At 36.4% G+C, this 16,420-nt stretch overlaps 1 protein-coding gene across 1 annotated transcript in view; it reads left to right on the top strand.

The window, feature by feature from the left end:
• The first annotated feature begins 311 nt into the window (after window positions 1–311).
• The window catches only part of HAO1 (hydroxyacid oxidase 1), a 57,732-nt gene continuing 41,623 nt past the window's right edge, over window positions 312–16,420 (top strand). Inside the window, exons 1-2 of the mRNA XM_002829948.3 lie at window positions 312–480; window positions 6,117–6,268. Coding sequence (XP_002829994.2) covers window positions 344–480; window positions 6,117–6,268 — 289 coding nt within the window. The 5' untranslated portion in view covers window positions 312–343. The remainder of the gene's footprint in view (window positions 481–6,116; window positions 6,269–16,420) is intronic.

The following is a 16,420-nucleotide window of genomic DNA, read 5'->3' as shown; positions in this document are numbered from 1 at the left end:
GGTTTCATACAGGTATTCCTCTAAGTCTTTAATTTTTTACTTATTACTTTCCCCTTTTTAATGTGATAGACACCTAATCACCTTCTGCTGCCTCCCCAACCTCAACTTTGGTGTTCTTTGACAGATAGTGACTTCGGTGTTCTTTGGCAGATAGCCTACAAATGAAATTTCAAAGGCTAAGCATATAATGTTTGCTCACTTGATGTAAGCAACAGAGAACTAAATCTGAACTTTGGCAAAAGTCTATTAATAATTGACAAATAACAGAACAGTGAGGATGTAGAAAGAAATACATTAAAAAAAAAACAAAAAACTCCATCTGGGATAGCAATAACCTGTGAAAATGCTCCCCCGGCTAATTTGTATCAATGATTATGAACAACATGCTAAATCGGTACTTCCAAAGTCTATATATGACTATTACAGGTCTGGGGCAAATGATGAAGAAACTTTGGCTGATAATATTGCAGCATTTTCCAGGTAAGAAAATTTATTTTTTTAAATCGTGTTTTAAAATTACACAAAGACTGTACTAAAATAAGATCTCCGAGTTTTACATTGGTGGTGTGTAATTATTTGTTCAGATTTGTGCTTAGTAGAGAGGGGAAAGTTCTTGGGGCTGTAAGAAATCTTGGGCCTTTAAATTGTTAAAAAATATTCCAAGCCTGTGAATCTTGAGGAACTGACTTCAAAAGCCAAACCTATGTTACTTCACTTGGAAGTATGATAACAATTAATTTAACTACATATAAAGATAGTGATAAATTCGGATGATTTTTCTTTTTCTTAGTATGACAGTAAATGCTTATGTTCATGGTGTAGGAAACAGCATTAAATGCCGGATAACCATCTTATCCGGATGAAACAGATTGGATTGTTGGCTCAAATGTTCTCTTCCTGCTGGCTTTTCATGTTATCATTCATTTTGATTACTGTTGTCTAAACTTTCACTTTAGATTTCAATTTGTCTATGTAGCATTAATCTTTCAACTTTGCTGTTTCATCTCTCCTTCAAAGCACTTCATCTCTCCTCCCAAATTAGTTTTCCTTTGACTTTCATATTTCAAAGCACAAGATGGTGGGTGACATGGTTTATGCTTTCTGTTTGTAATAAAAACAAGAAATAAAATCATTTCAAAGGGGTGTTTTTTTATAGCAGTTACAAAAATGGTTTATTTGCTGGAGCAAGAGAGGAGCGCCTTCACTACACTACACTCAGTCTCATCCATCTAACATTATGGCTGTTAGTAAAGGCAATCAGTATTGTGGGTACTCATTGATGGTGACAAATTAAAGACAAAAAGGCAGAAAATATGCAGGGGGAGAGAATCAGCCTTCCTCCCTGATTTCTTCTTTAGTCTACAACAAAATCACTCAAAATCAGTTTTCCATATTTAAATTAGGAGAAATAAAATTATCCCTGCCAAGGTGGCCTCTGGTAGGCAGCACTGATTCACCCACAAATCCATGTAAAAGACTGAAAAACCCCAACCCTTTCAAGCCTCGACTTTGTCTCAGGTTTTGCCTGGAACCCAAATGAGCTCAACAACCTCCAGGGAAGTCAAGGGAAGGGAAGCTGACTGAGAGCAGAGGGGCTTAAAATTCTGCACCATTATTTACTACTTTGGACTCATTTAAAAGTTTCTGCTCTTGGAAGATGCCCCTTCTTGGGCCGATATTAACTTTGTCCCCCAAAATTTGCCTATGAGTGGTCTCTTGAAAACACCTTAACCCAAATAGGTTATTACAACCAAGAAAATTTCAGACCCTTGATAGATTTATAGAGTTAGTGTCTCAGCATTGCTAGACCTCCAATGCTCAAGTGATTATTTATTTCATTTATATACAGCCTTCCTCACCTCTTAATGCCCTTGGTCGCATGCTAGCTAATTAACTAGAGCTAATTAGGAGTCTCCATGAGCTACACTGTGTACTACATGCTGAGGAAAAAGCAGTGAGCCAGACAAAGTTCCTGTCCATAGGAGCTTACATTCCACTGGATGCATATCAGCCTCCATAATGCTGTTGGGTTGAATTGATGCAAAATGGGCCCAAAATAGTTGGCCAAGTGGAGGTCTCAGAGAGGATGCAAAGGGGTGCCCCAAAGCAGATGGATCACCTATGCAACCCTTTAAATTGTAGAAACTTTGGGAGACATAGAAAGCTTGGTGACTTCTAAGTTGTGAACTGGAAAAGTGCCTCATGCCTTATGTGAATTACATGAGGCCCAAGTGAGTATTCCCATCCTATGTGTGTAGCGAGTAACTTAGGGATAGGACACAGATAATGAAAACGAATTTGCAGCGCCACCTTTTCCATGAATCTTGATCATTCTGTTTTGTTCAGCTTTAAATAAAAAAAAAAAAGTATTGAACAACTTTCTTTGGAGGACAGCTGATGCTATTTTATTATCAACTAGTTGCGTTTTTATTGCAACACATTTTAGCGGTCATTACCTAGCTAATATCTCAATTTCTCTTTTGCTGTGTGACTCGCTAGGTGACCCTTGATTCCTCACACTGCATCATGTAGCTGGTCACGTGAAACTAAGAATAGAAATTCTGCCAGGGTTGTGGAGACTTTGGGTTGATGGCATGAAGGAAATCAACCTGAAATTTCACATTCTGATTCTAATGAAAAGTGCAAAACAATCAAACCTCAGACAATCTGCTGTGATACAAAGCCAGAGTATTTCAAACACATTTACGAAATTTATACACCTCCCCATCTCACAAGTACAACAAAAGGTCGTTCACAGTGACAGCTTTTATTTCTCTGTACTCAGCTCTGATAATCACATTTTGGAGTTCTGGGGACATGGACCACTCATGTGACCCAGCAGTTGCTTGGAGATATTTTTGGGTAAGACTTGATACTAATATTACTGTGGCAATAGAAAAAAATGTTTAAAAGGACAAGTAAATGGAACCACCCAGAAGAACAAAATTTCTTATTGTGGTTATAACAAAACAGGGCAAATGTCAACTTGCTACATTTTGCACGGCTGGAATTGATTGGGATTAATTCAAGGAAGAACAGTAATTTGTTTCTCTTACACATTTATTCAGAGTAGCCTTCTCAACTATGGTCTTCACATTGTTGTAGCTTTTTTTCTGAAATTATCAATGATGGAAGATAATTAAACAATTTGGACACTTAGAAGCCCTCATGATTTCAGAAAAGGAAACTCTTTTCTGCTGCGTTACCTATTGATACTGAAGATTGCGTCATTTTCTTTTACATAACAGATGGGTAAAAGTGATGTCATTCTCTCACTTTAATATTTGAGAAGTGATATAAATTTACCAGTGACATTGTGTTCTCATAGGCATAAATGTCACAAAATCATTTATCTAGTATCCACAACAGGTGAATAAGGTGTTTTTGCTTTATATATTTTAACTGTTTAGAGTAAAAAATTAATGTGGAGAAAATTGGAATGCAGTATTATAGTATTACACAACTTACAAAACATGAATCCGCTATATCCAGTTGGTGTGATTCAGAAACAGCATACAGTTATAAAGCTGGGTGAGACATGGGTGTCTTCCTTCAACAAGGCAGCTACTTTGTGAGGAGTGTGTATATCATTTGATTTTTTTATAAGTTAAATTTGAGGCCCTTGTTAGATGTGAGGGGTGGGCCAGAATTCCTGTGAACAGATTCTCACCTTTACCCCACTTCCTTTACTCTGGCATCTCATTTTCTATCCTTTGAAAACGGTTTATTATTCAATTGGTTCAACTGTTTGCCAGTTGAACCAATTCTTTTTCCAAAGTGGAGGCCCAGGAGAGCACAGTCCGAGAATACAGTGAGGTGCTATTTTATGTATGATTGTGGGAAATTTACTTAAATTTGGGTTGGGGTTGGGCAAGGCTTGGAAAGCTAGTGAGCTATCTGACATAGTTGTTGTTACTACTATTTGAAAAATATCAAAACATGGAGGACTCTTTAGATAACATACATGTTCCCATTCCATTGATTTTATCCAATTTTACGTAGGAATTACGTTTTGTGCATTGGTTGACAAGCCTCTGTAACATCCTCAGAACAGAAAATACTGTTTAAGGGAAAGTAAGCCCACAGCTATTAAAGTGACTGCGCCACCAAGTGGACAAGCGTAAAGTCACTGTCTGGAGATGGAAGGATTTAGCCTTGCTTTATAAATGGGAATTTGACCTTTAAAAATGTCCCTTTTGGCACGCATGAACACAGACACACAGACACACACACACACACACACACACACACAGCTGCTGTCCTGCAGATTGCGTGTTCTTGTCATAAAGCTTTCATTGTTTCTCTAGCTCTAAGTAAATATTAATGCCTTCCAAGGCTGGCATGCCAATGGCTGCTATTAAGATCGTTTTCTCTCATTCTAATAACACACTTAGAGATGATTGGTAATAAAAACTCTCTTCAAGGCTCCTGCTTCTCCCCCTTCAAAATGGAGATCAAAGAATCATGCTGTGAGGGTCCGTCAAGAAGAAAAGACTTTCAGCAACAGAGCATGTGGTGTGACATAAAATAATGACAATTATAATGTTCAAAGGAATAGCATAGAAATCACACAGTTAAACTTCTTTATTATGCTTTTCAGGGACTGGATGTTTTTACTTTATTATGTGAGGAAGGGTTAGATTACAGACCCTTAGCTATTCCACAAAGCAATAGAAGGCAGAATTTCTTCTTCCGCTACAGGAAGTATGCTTCAATTAAGGGCTTTTTCTTTTTCTTCTTTTTTTTCTTTAACTTACTGCATTACTATATCATACTTCACTATATTTACTAAAAAGTCATGCTGTTTCTGGAAGTAGAGTTAAATCTAGGTAATACTAGGTGAATGCTGGTTAGATATGCATGTGTGCCTAAACAACATGTTTATAATACTCATGCATATTAGAAATAGGGCTGTATTTTCTTCAATTTTAATCAGTACTAATGAGAATAATAAATGAAAACAAACAGGAGATATATATTTTGTCAGGAGGAAAGAGAACTAGTTCTTCTGTAAATTTTATTGGTGAATTTTTGGTTGCTGGTTTATTGGTAATTTTCCTTCCAACACAGAAGAATCACAGAAACAGTCATTTAAAATAATTTTCAGGAGTCAAAAACTTTTTAACACCCAAATTTCAGTTTTTGTCAAATAACATTTTTGAGAAAAATGTTAAATTAAACTAATAAAAAACATTCCTTCGTCATTAGACTTTAATGAATATAGCATATAGCTCAATAATTTTGAAGAAACCAAATTATAATTTTAAAAGTAATTGCCTGAAGCTGCTGTTGCTCACATAAAAAGAAGACAAACTAGACATAGCATATCTTCTTAAACTCTAATCTAAACTCTATGCATTTGTATACCATCTTGATTTTCAAGATTGGGGAAGTGAAACGAAAACTATGTTCACACAAGAACCTATACGTGAATGTTTGTAGTGGCTTTATTTAGAATTTCCCCCTAAACTGGAAGTATTCAAAATGTCTTTTAGCTTGGGAATGATTGGACAAATGATGGTACCCCTGTACAATGGAATATTATTCATCAACCAAAAGGAACAAACTATTGACACATACAACAACATGAGAAAATCTCTAATGCATTATGTTAAGTGAAAGAAGCCAAACTCAAAAGGCTACATACTGAACGATTTTGTTTACATGATATTCTTGCAAAGCAAAATTATCGGGACAAAGAAAAAATGCATCAGTTGTTGTCAGGGGATTGAACTGGGGAGAGTTTCACTACAAAAGAAAACGGGGATGTTTTTGGGAATGATTGAACTTTTCTAGATCTTGATTGTCATGGCAGTTACACCACTATATGCATTTGTCAAAATTCACAAAACTGAAGACTAAAATGAGTGAATACTATTATATATTAGTTATACTTTAATAAATAATTGCTTGGGAAATTCATTATCCTCTACTTGTTAACTTTCTATCCTAACAAACAGTAAAATTGCCACTTTTCCATTAGCTTTATGAAGTCATTTGCTTGTTTGGAAAAAATCCAATCATATTTTTTCTTTTAACTAAAATGTAATGTCAAAGTTTTGGTTATGATTTTGAAACTCTAAAGCCTTTTATTTTATTTTATTTTTTAATTCTAGATGGAAGCTGTATCCAAGGATGCTCCGGAATGTTGCTGAAACAGATCTGTCGACTTCTGTTTTAGGACAGAGGGTCAGCATGCCAATATGTGTGGGGGCTACAGCCATGCAGCGCATGGCTCATGTGGATGGCGAGCTTGCCACTGTGCGAGGTAGGAGGAAGATTGTCACCATAGGGACAGAAGGAGGCTAATGTGTATCGACTTCCTTCTCTGAATGCACCAAGCAAACATGTTCCTTGATGTTTTTACACTCAGAAACATTAAGCTCGTGGACTCTATCATCAAAATACTTGTCCTTGCATGTCCTGCTCCTCTTCTTTCCAGCTGTGTGACTGGGCAAGATATCCTCTCTCTGCATTGGTTTCCTTGGCTGTAAAATGGGGACAAAAACTGTACCTGCCTATTTGGGTTATGGTGAGGATTGAATGAGTTCAGGTATACAAAGTTCATGGCAGAGAGTAGTGGCTCAGTAACTGTTGATTACATTATGGGTATTAATAGTACTGTCTCAGGAAATGGATCTCTGACAAGTAGACTCGCCCAAGGTCACAGCTAGGTAGTTACAGAATTGGAATTCAGCCCTGTGGCTACCTTATCTCAAAATCCTCCTGCTTCCCCCAAACCAAAGTGGTTCTCACAGCCAAATTGCAAATGGAGCAACGTGGTTGGTTGTGTTTTCTCCCATGGTTTTGGATCATGATTCTTTTTTATGGATGAGTTATATTCCCAATAAAGCAGTTCCAGCTGTCTTAGGAGGGAGTGATGAGAAAATCAAAAATGATGTAAAGAAATCTCTTATTAGGGCTAATTTATTAACTTTCCAGTTCTCTAGCAACTGTGAACATTTGAAAGGCTGTGCAGAGTAAAAAATCTCCCCAAATTGTGCTCCAGAAACTAATATAAAACTTGGAAATGAATTCTTTTGATGCTAAGCAGAGCAGAAAAAGAACACGACTATATAATACTTTAAAACATTTTAGTTTTAAGAATTAAGGATCTTGTGAATTCACCTCCCTTCTTGAAATGTCTGACATAAAATTCTGTCAGGGATATGAGAATGGCACAATGAGGTTTTGCTGGACAGACTTAGCAGCTTCCTTAATTCTAGGACCACACACAAATAAGTGGCTTTGGGGCCTCAGCCTTTTGTCTATGGTAATCCTGAAACATAAGTAGAGAGAAGGAAAAAAAAGGAAAATACTAAATGGGTATATATCTATACAAAATCAAGATAATAAAGGCCCTTTCAGGCTTGAAGCTATAGGCAACAACCTTAGAACAAAAGAAAACAAATGAACACCAAAAAACTAAAACTTTAGTGCTTTTAAATCTCAATGAAAATAAAAAGTAAATGGTAAACTGAAAGAAATGGAAAAAAAATATGAGACTGTGAAGGGTTAATGTCCTTTCCACGTAAAAAGCCCTTATATTTGAAGAAGAAAATAATATATTGCTCAAAGGATCAAAGACAAATAAGTGAACAAAAGATATAAATAGGAAATTTACAAATGGAGACATAAAAGTGACCAATTAAACATATGAAAAATATTCAATTTCATTAATAAGCAAAGATGTAAATTATGACCATCTATTTTATTTTCCATATATCGAATTTTTATTTTAAGATCAGGCAGTATGATTAGGTTAGGGAGAAAATGTGCATTTCAAAGAGTGTTGAGAAAAGTGTAAAGTGGAATAATCTTCCTAGAAAATAATCTGGCACTGTATATCAAAGCTCTAAAAATGTAAATTCCATGTGATGCTAAAAATTCTCTTCTAGGAATTCCAAGGAAAAATTATGATTTTTGAGGAAAAAAATCATTTCTGCGAGTATTTTCATGCTTCTTATTTTTAGCAGGAGAATAATTAGAAAAAAATACCCAAACATCTCATAATTGGAGATAGTTTGCAAAATATATGATGCATAAAAATGGCATCAAATTAAAAAATTATACTATAGGAAGAGTGCAATAACATAGAATGATATTTTAATTTCAAATTGTAAGAAATCAGTTGCAAACAATAGTCAGGTCCTAAAATACATTTAGTTTCAAAGATCACAATTTACAAATGTTTATTTATAAGTGATGAGATTACTCCTGACTTTATACTCTTCTGATTTTTGGCTCAATCTTATAAACTCTTCTTTGAATTATTTTGTAAGGAGGAAACAATAAAAATTAGATTTAAAAGAGTAGAGATAAAGGGACAAGTTACCATGAAGAGAATGGAAATAAAGAAAGGAAGCAGAGAAAGCAAAAAGCAGAGCTCACTTGGTAAGGCACCCTGGAGCCAGCAAATTATTTTTACCACATGTATTAGTTCCTTCTCACACTGATTTGAAGATACTCTTCGAGACTGTGTAATTTATTAAGGAAAGAGGTTTAACTGACTCACAGTTCTACATGGCTGAGGAGGCCTCAGGAAACTTACAATCATGGTGGAAGGCAAAGGGGAAGGAACGACCTTCTTCCCATGGAGGCAGGAGAGAGAAGTGCAAGCAGGGAAATGTCAATACTTATAAAACCATCTGATCTCATGAGAACTCACCCATTATCATAAGAACAGCATGGGGGAAACCACCCCCACGATCCAATCACCTCCCACTAGGTCTCTGGGATTACAATTCAAGATGAGATTTGGATGGAGAAACAAAGCCTAACCATACGAACACATATTACTTTATTTGATACTTGACAGGTGTTTCTGTCCCTGTTTTGTGGGCAAGAAGCCACAGTTCCAGAGAAAACAGTTTTTCATGGTTCGTCAATGGCAGATTTATTCTCCAAGTCACTTCTGATGGTTCCAAGACCAGTCTTTATTCTTGGTGGAGTTGGGCTGAGAAGAAAGAGAAGAAAGCAGAAAAGAAAGCTTCCTTAGAAACTATGATTTGACAGCCTAAGTATGACTATTTCCTCCAGAAGTAACCATAAGAGGATATTAAATGCCTATTACAGTCTTATCCCCTTAGATCTATTTAACACTTATAAAGCAATTATCATGTTCCAGACACTATTTTAAGTATATTATGAGTATTATAGCATTGAAGCCTCAGAGCAGCCCAAATAAATAGGTCATATTATTAAACCTATTTTACACAGGAGAAACTGAGGCACACGCCAGATGAATAACCTTGCCTAGGGATGCGCAATTCATAAGTGATAGAGATGGGATTCAGATAGAGGTATTCTGTCTCCAGAATCTGGGCTCCTCACCACTTTGCAAGGGCTTTAATTTCAGAAACTCTTATGAAGTGTCATGAGGAGAAGCCCATTATGATCCCCTAGAAGTAATTATAGTTTTAGGAGCATGCAAAGCAGGCCCCTCAGGAGAATAATTTACACAATAGACATTTGGATAAGGTGGATCCAGCAGAACAAAGAGAGGGTGGTGACATCGAGATTGCAGAGGAATTGAAGAAGGCAATGGAAGTGTACACATGTTGCTTTCAAAAATCTAGGATCCTCCATTGGGTTCCTATCAGGGCAGCAACATCAGAGTTTCTATTCTGTATTTGTAGTAGAAACCTCTCTCCAGGGTTTCTAAGTTTTCACCTATGTTTCAAAGACCATCTATAGGTTCTTAGTCTATTTAATATTTAGGTGTATCCAGAAAGCTGATGGTCATCACCTCATAGCAGAGTGCTCTTTGGCTGGTGTGTTTTGGTTGTGGGACAGTGGGTTACTTGCAAAGAAAGAATGAATGCCTGGAGTAGATGCTGCTTGTGCTCTGGACGTATTCCCTTCTTACTTCCCATTTCCATCAGACCTACCACTTTTTGCCTGACATTATCTGTTGCAACATAAGCCCATGGATAGATGTGTTTGAAGTAGGGGAATGGGAGAGAGGGTTCCTTAGCTAATGATGTACAGCAGTAGGTGGATAAATACCTGAGCTCTCTTTGCTCAGGGTAACTGAAGCATTTTCTAATATGGTCACCCAGTGTCCCTTGAAAGGATTGAGTCCCAGATGCCCACTGAAGTTGCCTGCCCATGAACACACCATCTTCTATTGGCTTCCTTCCCATTCTTCTCTCACTTCCCCATTTCTTCAATTCATTGAGATCGTTTCCAAATAAGATGACTTGCTCTCACATCTCTGTGTCATTTTTGGCTTCTTGAAGTATGCAAACCAGGATAATAGCTAACTGAAGGCTATAGATAGCCACAGGCAAATTTAAGTAACAGTGTAAGAATATTCATACTTGGCAGAGATTTATTTATGAAAACTCAGAAAATTCACATGGAATTATGAAGTTATTATTGGATTTATTCCATCATTCCCAGAAAAAATATGGAAATCCTCTCAAGCAAGCAGTCCTTGGGAATATTGGGAAATCTATGCAATTTGTTGTGAGTATTTTTTCTGTTACCCTCCTAAATATCTGGCTGCTAAGCATTCCTGTCTCCAGGGACTTAGACCCTAGCAAGGAAGAGAAGCTGGGGCCAGGTCCAGAAAATAGGGGTTAGTTATCAATCTTTCTGGAGAAGTGTCCCCCTCAGCATGGTCAGTGAGAGTAAGTGAAACCCATTGGTGTCCACAGGCAATGGTCTGGCCTGAGTAATTAGAATTGGGCCTCCAGAAAGTTCTGGGAATTGCTATGGTACCACAGTCTCATTTTCCCTGTTGACTCTCCAGATTTATTCAGAGTCCAACTTCAAGGGCCTTTCTGCCGTTCCTCTCACAACTGTGGGATAATAATAATCCACCTTATTAACAGGGACCGAGGACTGAACTCGACTCTTTTATTTGAGACAGAGTCTTGCTCTGTCACCAGACTGTAGTGCAGTGGCGCTATCTTAGCTCACTGCAACCTCTGCCTCCCAGGTTCAAGCGATTCCCCTGCCTCAGCCTCCTGGGTAGCTAGGACTACAGGCGTGCACCGCGATGGCTGGCTAATTTTTTGTATTTTAGTAGAGACAGGGTTTCACCATGTTGGCCAGGATGGTCTTGATCTCCTGACTTCGTGATCTGCCTGCCTTGGCCTCCCAAAGTGCTGGGATTACATGCGCGAGCCACCGTGCCCAGTCTGAACTCTACTCTTTTACACTGCTGCATGTTTGTAGAGTGACCAATGAAGCTATGCTTTTTTCATTTTCAAAATGATGATGAATACAACTTTATCAAATAAAACACAGAGGGCCCATTATGTTTGAATTTCGTATAAACAACAAATCATAGGTGTCCTGTATGTTTGCTCAATCTGGCAACCCTAGATGAATAAGAGCTCTCACCTGCAGGAGTTCTTGTGAGGATTCATGAAATAAATGCTAGAAATGCTTACACACTATCTTTATTTGCCCCTCAAAGCCCAAAGTCCCCGAAATCTTTATCTTTCACACACAAAAACTCACTTTCAGAAAAGTATATTCCATTTACATCTAGTGGAAATAAAAATTGTTCTTTTTCTTTGCTAAAAATATTTTTATTTTAAGCTTTATGCAGAAACCTCAGGGAAAAAAAAGGTACCTTTAGGAGCCAGGCTTGCAATGTAAATGTCCACAAAAAGATGAAATTGAAACAAACAAACAAAAAAAACAGTGCAAGCTCCTGGGTGGAGACGCAGCGAGTCTGAGATTGCATGTTCCATCAGAAGGGGGCAGCCACATCTTAGCTCTTGATGACCCAAGGGAGCAGGGATGTGGCGTTGCCAAATCTTCCAAAATTTTAAGAAGCCAGAAATCTTGATTTCTATGTACAATCTCCTGGTTTTTAAATGTGGGCAAACAAATCAAAATTCCCTAAAACACTGTTTGGGGCAACAATGTTTGGGCCAAAGTAAATACTTTTGTGGGCTACATGTGTCCCCTGGGCTGTCCATCTGGGACATCTGATTTATGTAGAAATTTACCACAAACTAGTTTTATTTCTGTGGCAGGTCATTTTTACTCTCTAGGATTACATTTCTTCATTGATAAAGTGAGCTACTTGAGCAAGACCAGTGGATTGAATGCCACGTTCCAAGGAGGCTGGGGTTGTTCCCAGGGATCTTACAGAACTTAGGTGTGACACTGAGCATGCAGCTACTTGTGTTGCATTTTGGCATTCAAAAGAAAAGTTCTTTAAATAGTTCTGCTGTTAAGACAAAAAAAAAAAAAAAAAAAGAAAGAAAGAAATAAAAAGCTTTCACAACAAAAATCTCCAAAAACAAAAACCCAGAAAATTGGCATGAAAAATTTGCAATTTTTTCAGTATATAAATAAATGATTTTGATCTCATTTAAAATTTTATCAAATGCAAAAAAAATTCAAAGTATAGAGCTACCTTTTCTTACTCTTCTGAAATCTACACTTTATGTCATCCCTGGAGGGTTTAGATGCACTTTATGTCGGCCCACTTCTTTTCACTGCACTATGTCAGCCCTGGAGGGTTTAGATGAGGCAGTGAGCATTTGAGTGCATTTGATTTCCATTTTTCAAAGTACATTCTTGGTCTATAGGAGAGGAACAAGATATGTAACTATCTCTGACTATTGCTAAAAGCACAAACGTGTTTAATAAATGTTGCATAAACTCAGAAAGTGATAATTCAAAGTCTTGTGAAAAATGATGATCACCAGCATTTATAGAGCAATTAGTACGTGCCACACAATTTGACTTCATTATTTATTCATCTATCCTTACCATCATCTTAAAATATGTGAGTGCAAAACCCTGAGAAACTTTCTCCAACTCCTGTGGGTATGGAAATCGAGGCTTAGAGAGGTTAAATGCTTTGCTCAGCTTATTAATCACTTAGGCAGTGCTGCCTATAATATCCTGCTCTGTTACTGATATTTCCAAACGTCATTAACTGGAGCAAGAATCCTAAGGCAAGCACTATGCCATCATCTTAAATATTTATTGCAAACATCCTATGTTTTATTGTTTTATCTTTTTAACTGTGAGAAGATAAAATAAGCCACAGAAGTGAAATTAATTGGGAAATATTCGCTTTTTGCAAAATTTGGGAGCATAAACAGTGGGTCATGAATTAAAATCGAACAAAAAATAAAATTCTAAGAAATCTTTTAAAGTGGAAGAAAAATAACTGAAAAATACTGAATGGAGGTCAGTTTTTCATGCGCTGTGTTATGAATAAAAAATTTGATTCAATAGATTACTTAATCAACACTTTAATAGTTGTAAATCTTATAATAGTTAAGCTGCTTTGTAAGTGCCTCTACTTATAATGGCACATCCATTTGAAACTCTATCACATCATTTTTATTTATTTTTTGAATTTTTTTCTTTATATTCTTTAAAGAAGAATACAAAATTATTTCTATGAATATTTAACATATTGAAGGAAATAGCAATAATAAACATAAATGCTAACACATATAAAATAGGTGGTATCATTAGGCTAAATTTCAGTCTTCCAGGATAAGTAGAACACCTCTGATTTCTCAAATATCCAATTAATAAAATGCTTGCTATACCATTTGGTACTTTAAGAACATTACCATGGAAACCTCTCAGGTTTTATGCACAGTAGCTATAATAAAAATTTCCTTCATCTTTCATGGAGCTACTTGAGATGTTTTTTTCTCCCTTTAAACATGAGAAATCAAAAAGAAAGAGAAAAAAGGATTAAATATTCATTTTCCTTTTGCTTCTGACTTGTTATGTGGGCAAGTGCCACATGAGGGAGTGCTGGGACCTCATATCAAGAAAAATTAAAACCTACCTAATGCGTTCCAGGAATGTTCAGCATATTAGCAAACTCTTATTAAACTGTCAAAAAAAAAAGTTTTAAAAGAAATTCCAGCCCCTGGATGCAATTAGAGGCTACCACACAGGATTTGATGGGCCATAAAACCATTAAATCTAAACACTTTCTTTTTGAGCCTAAAAGGCCAGAACATTCCAAAGTGAAGTTTTGGGACTCAACTATGACTTGACCACCTATTAAGATGCAGGTGGAACAGATTGCAGAGTAACACAAAGAGCCACACAGACCCCAGATGACTGCATTAGGGTGTAGGTGAGAGTTTTAGCTGTTGAATTTTCTGGATTTTCCAAGATTAAGTGATCAACCTTAACATTGAGTGAAAGACCATTCAACAGGAAAAACTGTCATTTCCTTTGCTCCAAACCCCAACGATGTATTTTTTGAAAGCTTTATTGATTTATATATTTATGTGTTGTGCTAGGTGACCGACTAGATATATGTTTCAGCATACCTACTAGGAAAACATCCCCATTATTCTCAATTTTACCTAATCCAGGCAAAGCACTGGACTTGCTTTAAGGAAAATTTTTACTCTTTCTGAAGTGGAGTGCCTGTCATGTATCAGGTGCAATGCTTGGACTTTATGTTCTTGTGATTAATCCTTACAATAGGCCTGTGAAGTAATTCTCATTCTGTTTGACAGTAGAGAAGAAGGAAGTCCTTGACCAAGGTCTAGTGCCAGTAATGGTGGTGATGGGGTTTGAAACTAAATCTGTTTCACTCTAAAGTGTAACCAAATTTTATGTTTTAGACTTGCTTTTCTAACAATAAAAAGTCAGTGACATGCTCTTTCTGTGTGTAAGCACTCACACACACACAAACATACATCCATATTACATATGCTTATATATGTATTAAAATATTATGGACGTTTGATATATATACATATACTAAAATGTATAATTCATTGCTAAAGTATTTTCATATAAACAATGGCTTCAGTGTTAAAATCACTTTGCAATGAAACAAGATTGTTAATTAAAACATCTATTAAAAAATAAGAATCTAGCCATATTAAAGACAGTCATCAAATGGTATGATTTCTAGGATTTTGCTCCAAAATTTAAGCTATTGGGTGGCTTTGTTGAGAGCATGAGATTGCTTCTTCTCAGAATTATTAATGTCCCTGATGACATTAAAATGTGACAGTGAAAAAAGTCAGAGGCTCACATGTGTATCCCAACACTGAAGTTGTTAAACACTGGGAGGTTGGTTGAAGTTGTTGTGTGCAAACTCAATACTCCTTAAAACCATTATTGAAAGGCCTATCACTGTGTTGTGATCTCCATATGATCTGCCATTTATGCCAGCACTTGACAATTCAGTAAAATGACAGAGTAATAACACAGGAATCACTACAGTAGAGCTAATGTTTTAGTCTATTGCAGAGTTCTGCCCTAGAAATACAGTGAAAACAAGGGAGGGAGAGCTAAGATGTCCCTGAGACTAATTGTTCCTTGAAAATATTTTCATAAGTAAAAAAGAGGTCTAGAGGTGTAGTGGCAGTGTGGTCACTAAGATTATATAGCTCCAGATTCGTTCAATGGACCATGATGAAAGCACTGGAATGATTAAGTCTGGTTTCCTGGTCTTTCTTGGCAGTGTTTAAATTGGTTCAGTTCCATAAATTGTAAATTAAGATTTGTTTGACAACTTTTAAGTATTTCAAGCATAATTGTAGTTGAAGGTTTGTTCTTCTTTTAGATCACTGACTTCAGAACTTTATTTTTCTGGTTAATCTCACCTGTAATTTTAGACATTCATAAAACAATGTTGACTGTGTCTATACGATGATAGATCCTCTGTGAAGACCTATATGATGGTAGTTCTCCTGTGAAGATAGGATGACACACTCAATGGACATTATGGTGCACAACTATACAAACACTTCACTATGACAGGCCCTGAGTTTAGAACCACACAACTGCTTGGTACTTGGTCATTGCATATTTTCCCCATTATGTAATGACTTCCTGTGCAGATGACAAAATGCGTTTTCTCAACAAAATTATTTTCAGTGCAGCTGTTTTGATGACTAAGTTTTGTAGGAGCTTTTTAATCAAATGCACCTAAGAAAACCCCAACACTTTAGGCCCTTTGAACATATTACACTTTTTTGCTTCCTCTTTCCTCTTTTTCCTTAAAACCATAATTTGGAAACTTGACTCTGCCTTCCCATAAAAGAGAGTTATTTTCAAAGAAATTATTTGGGTCTGAATTAACATGTTGCTTAATTGTTCGTTTGAATCTAGGTATATGATTAGTCCCACATGAATTGATGTTCCAAATAATTTACTCTCATTGATAACCAATATTTTCTATTTCCCTCTATTGTTTTGCGGTGGTGGTGGTGGTGGTGGTGGCTGTGGATGAATATCATTCTCAAATATATTATAATTCCCTTCCTCATCAAGCCCAGCATGATAAACTTCAGTTTTGCTTGATGGTTCATCATCTTATTTCTGTGCGTAAGATTGTTGGACCCGACATTAAACATTTGGAAACTATTTTATAATTGATAAATTGTGCTTTCTCAGCTTTGAGTAAATGCTCTCTTCTTCATCTTATACCATTTTATTTTTATTTGTC

This window comes from Pongo abelii, chromosome 21 (genome assembly GCF_028885655.2).
Source record: "Pongo abelii isolate AG06213 chromosome 21, NHGRI_mPonAbe1-v2.0_pri, whole genome shotgun sequence".
In the NCBI taxonomy this organism is placed as follows: domain Eukaryota; kingdom Metazoa; phylum Chordata; class Mammalia; order Primates; family Hominidae; genus Pongo; species Pongo abelii.
This window is presented reverse-complemented; position numbering and strand designations above follow the sequence as displayed.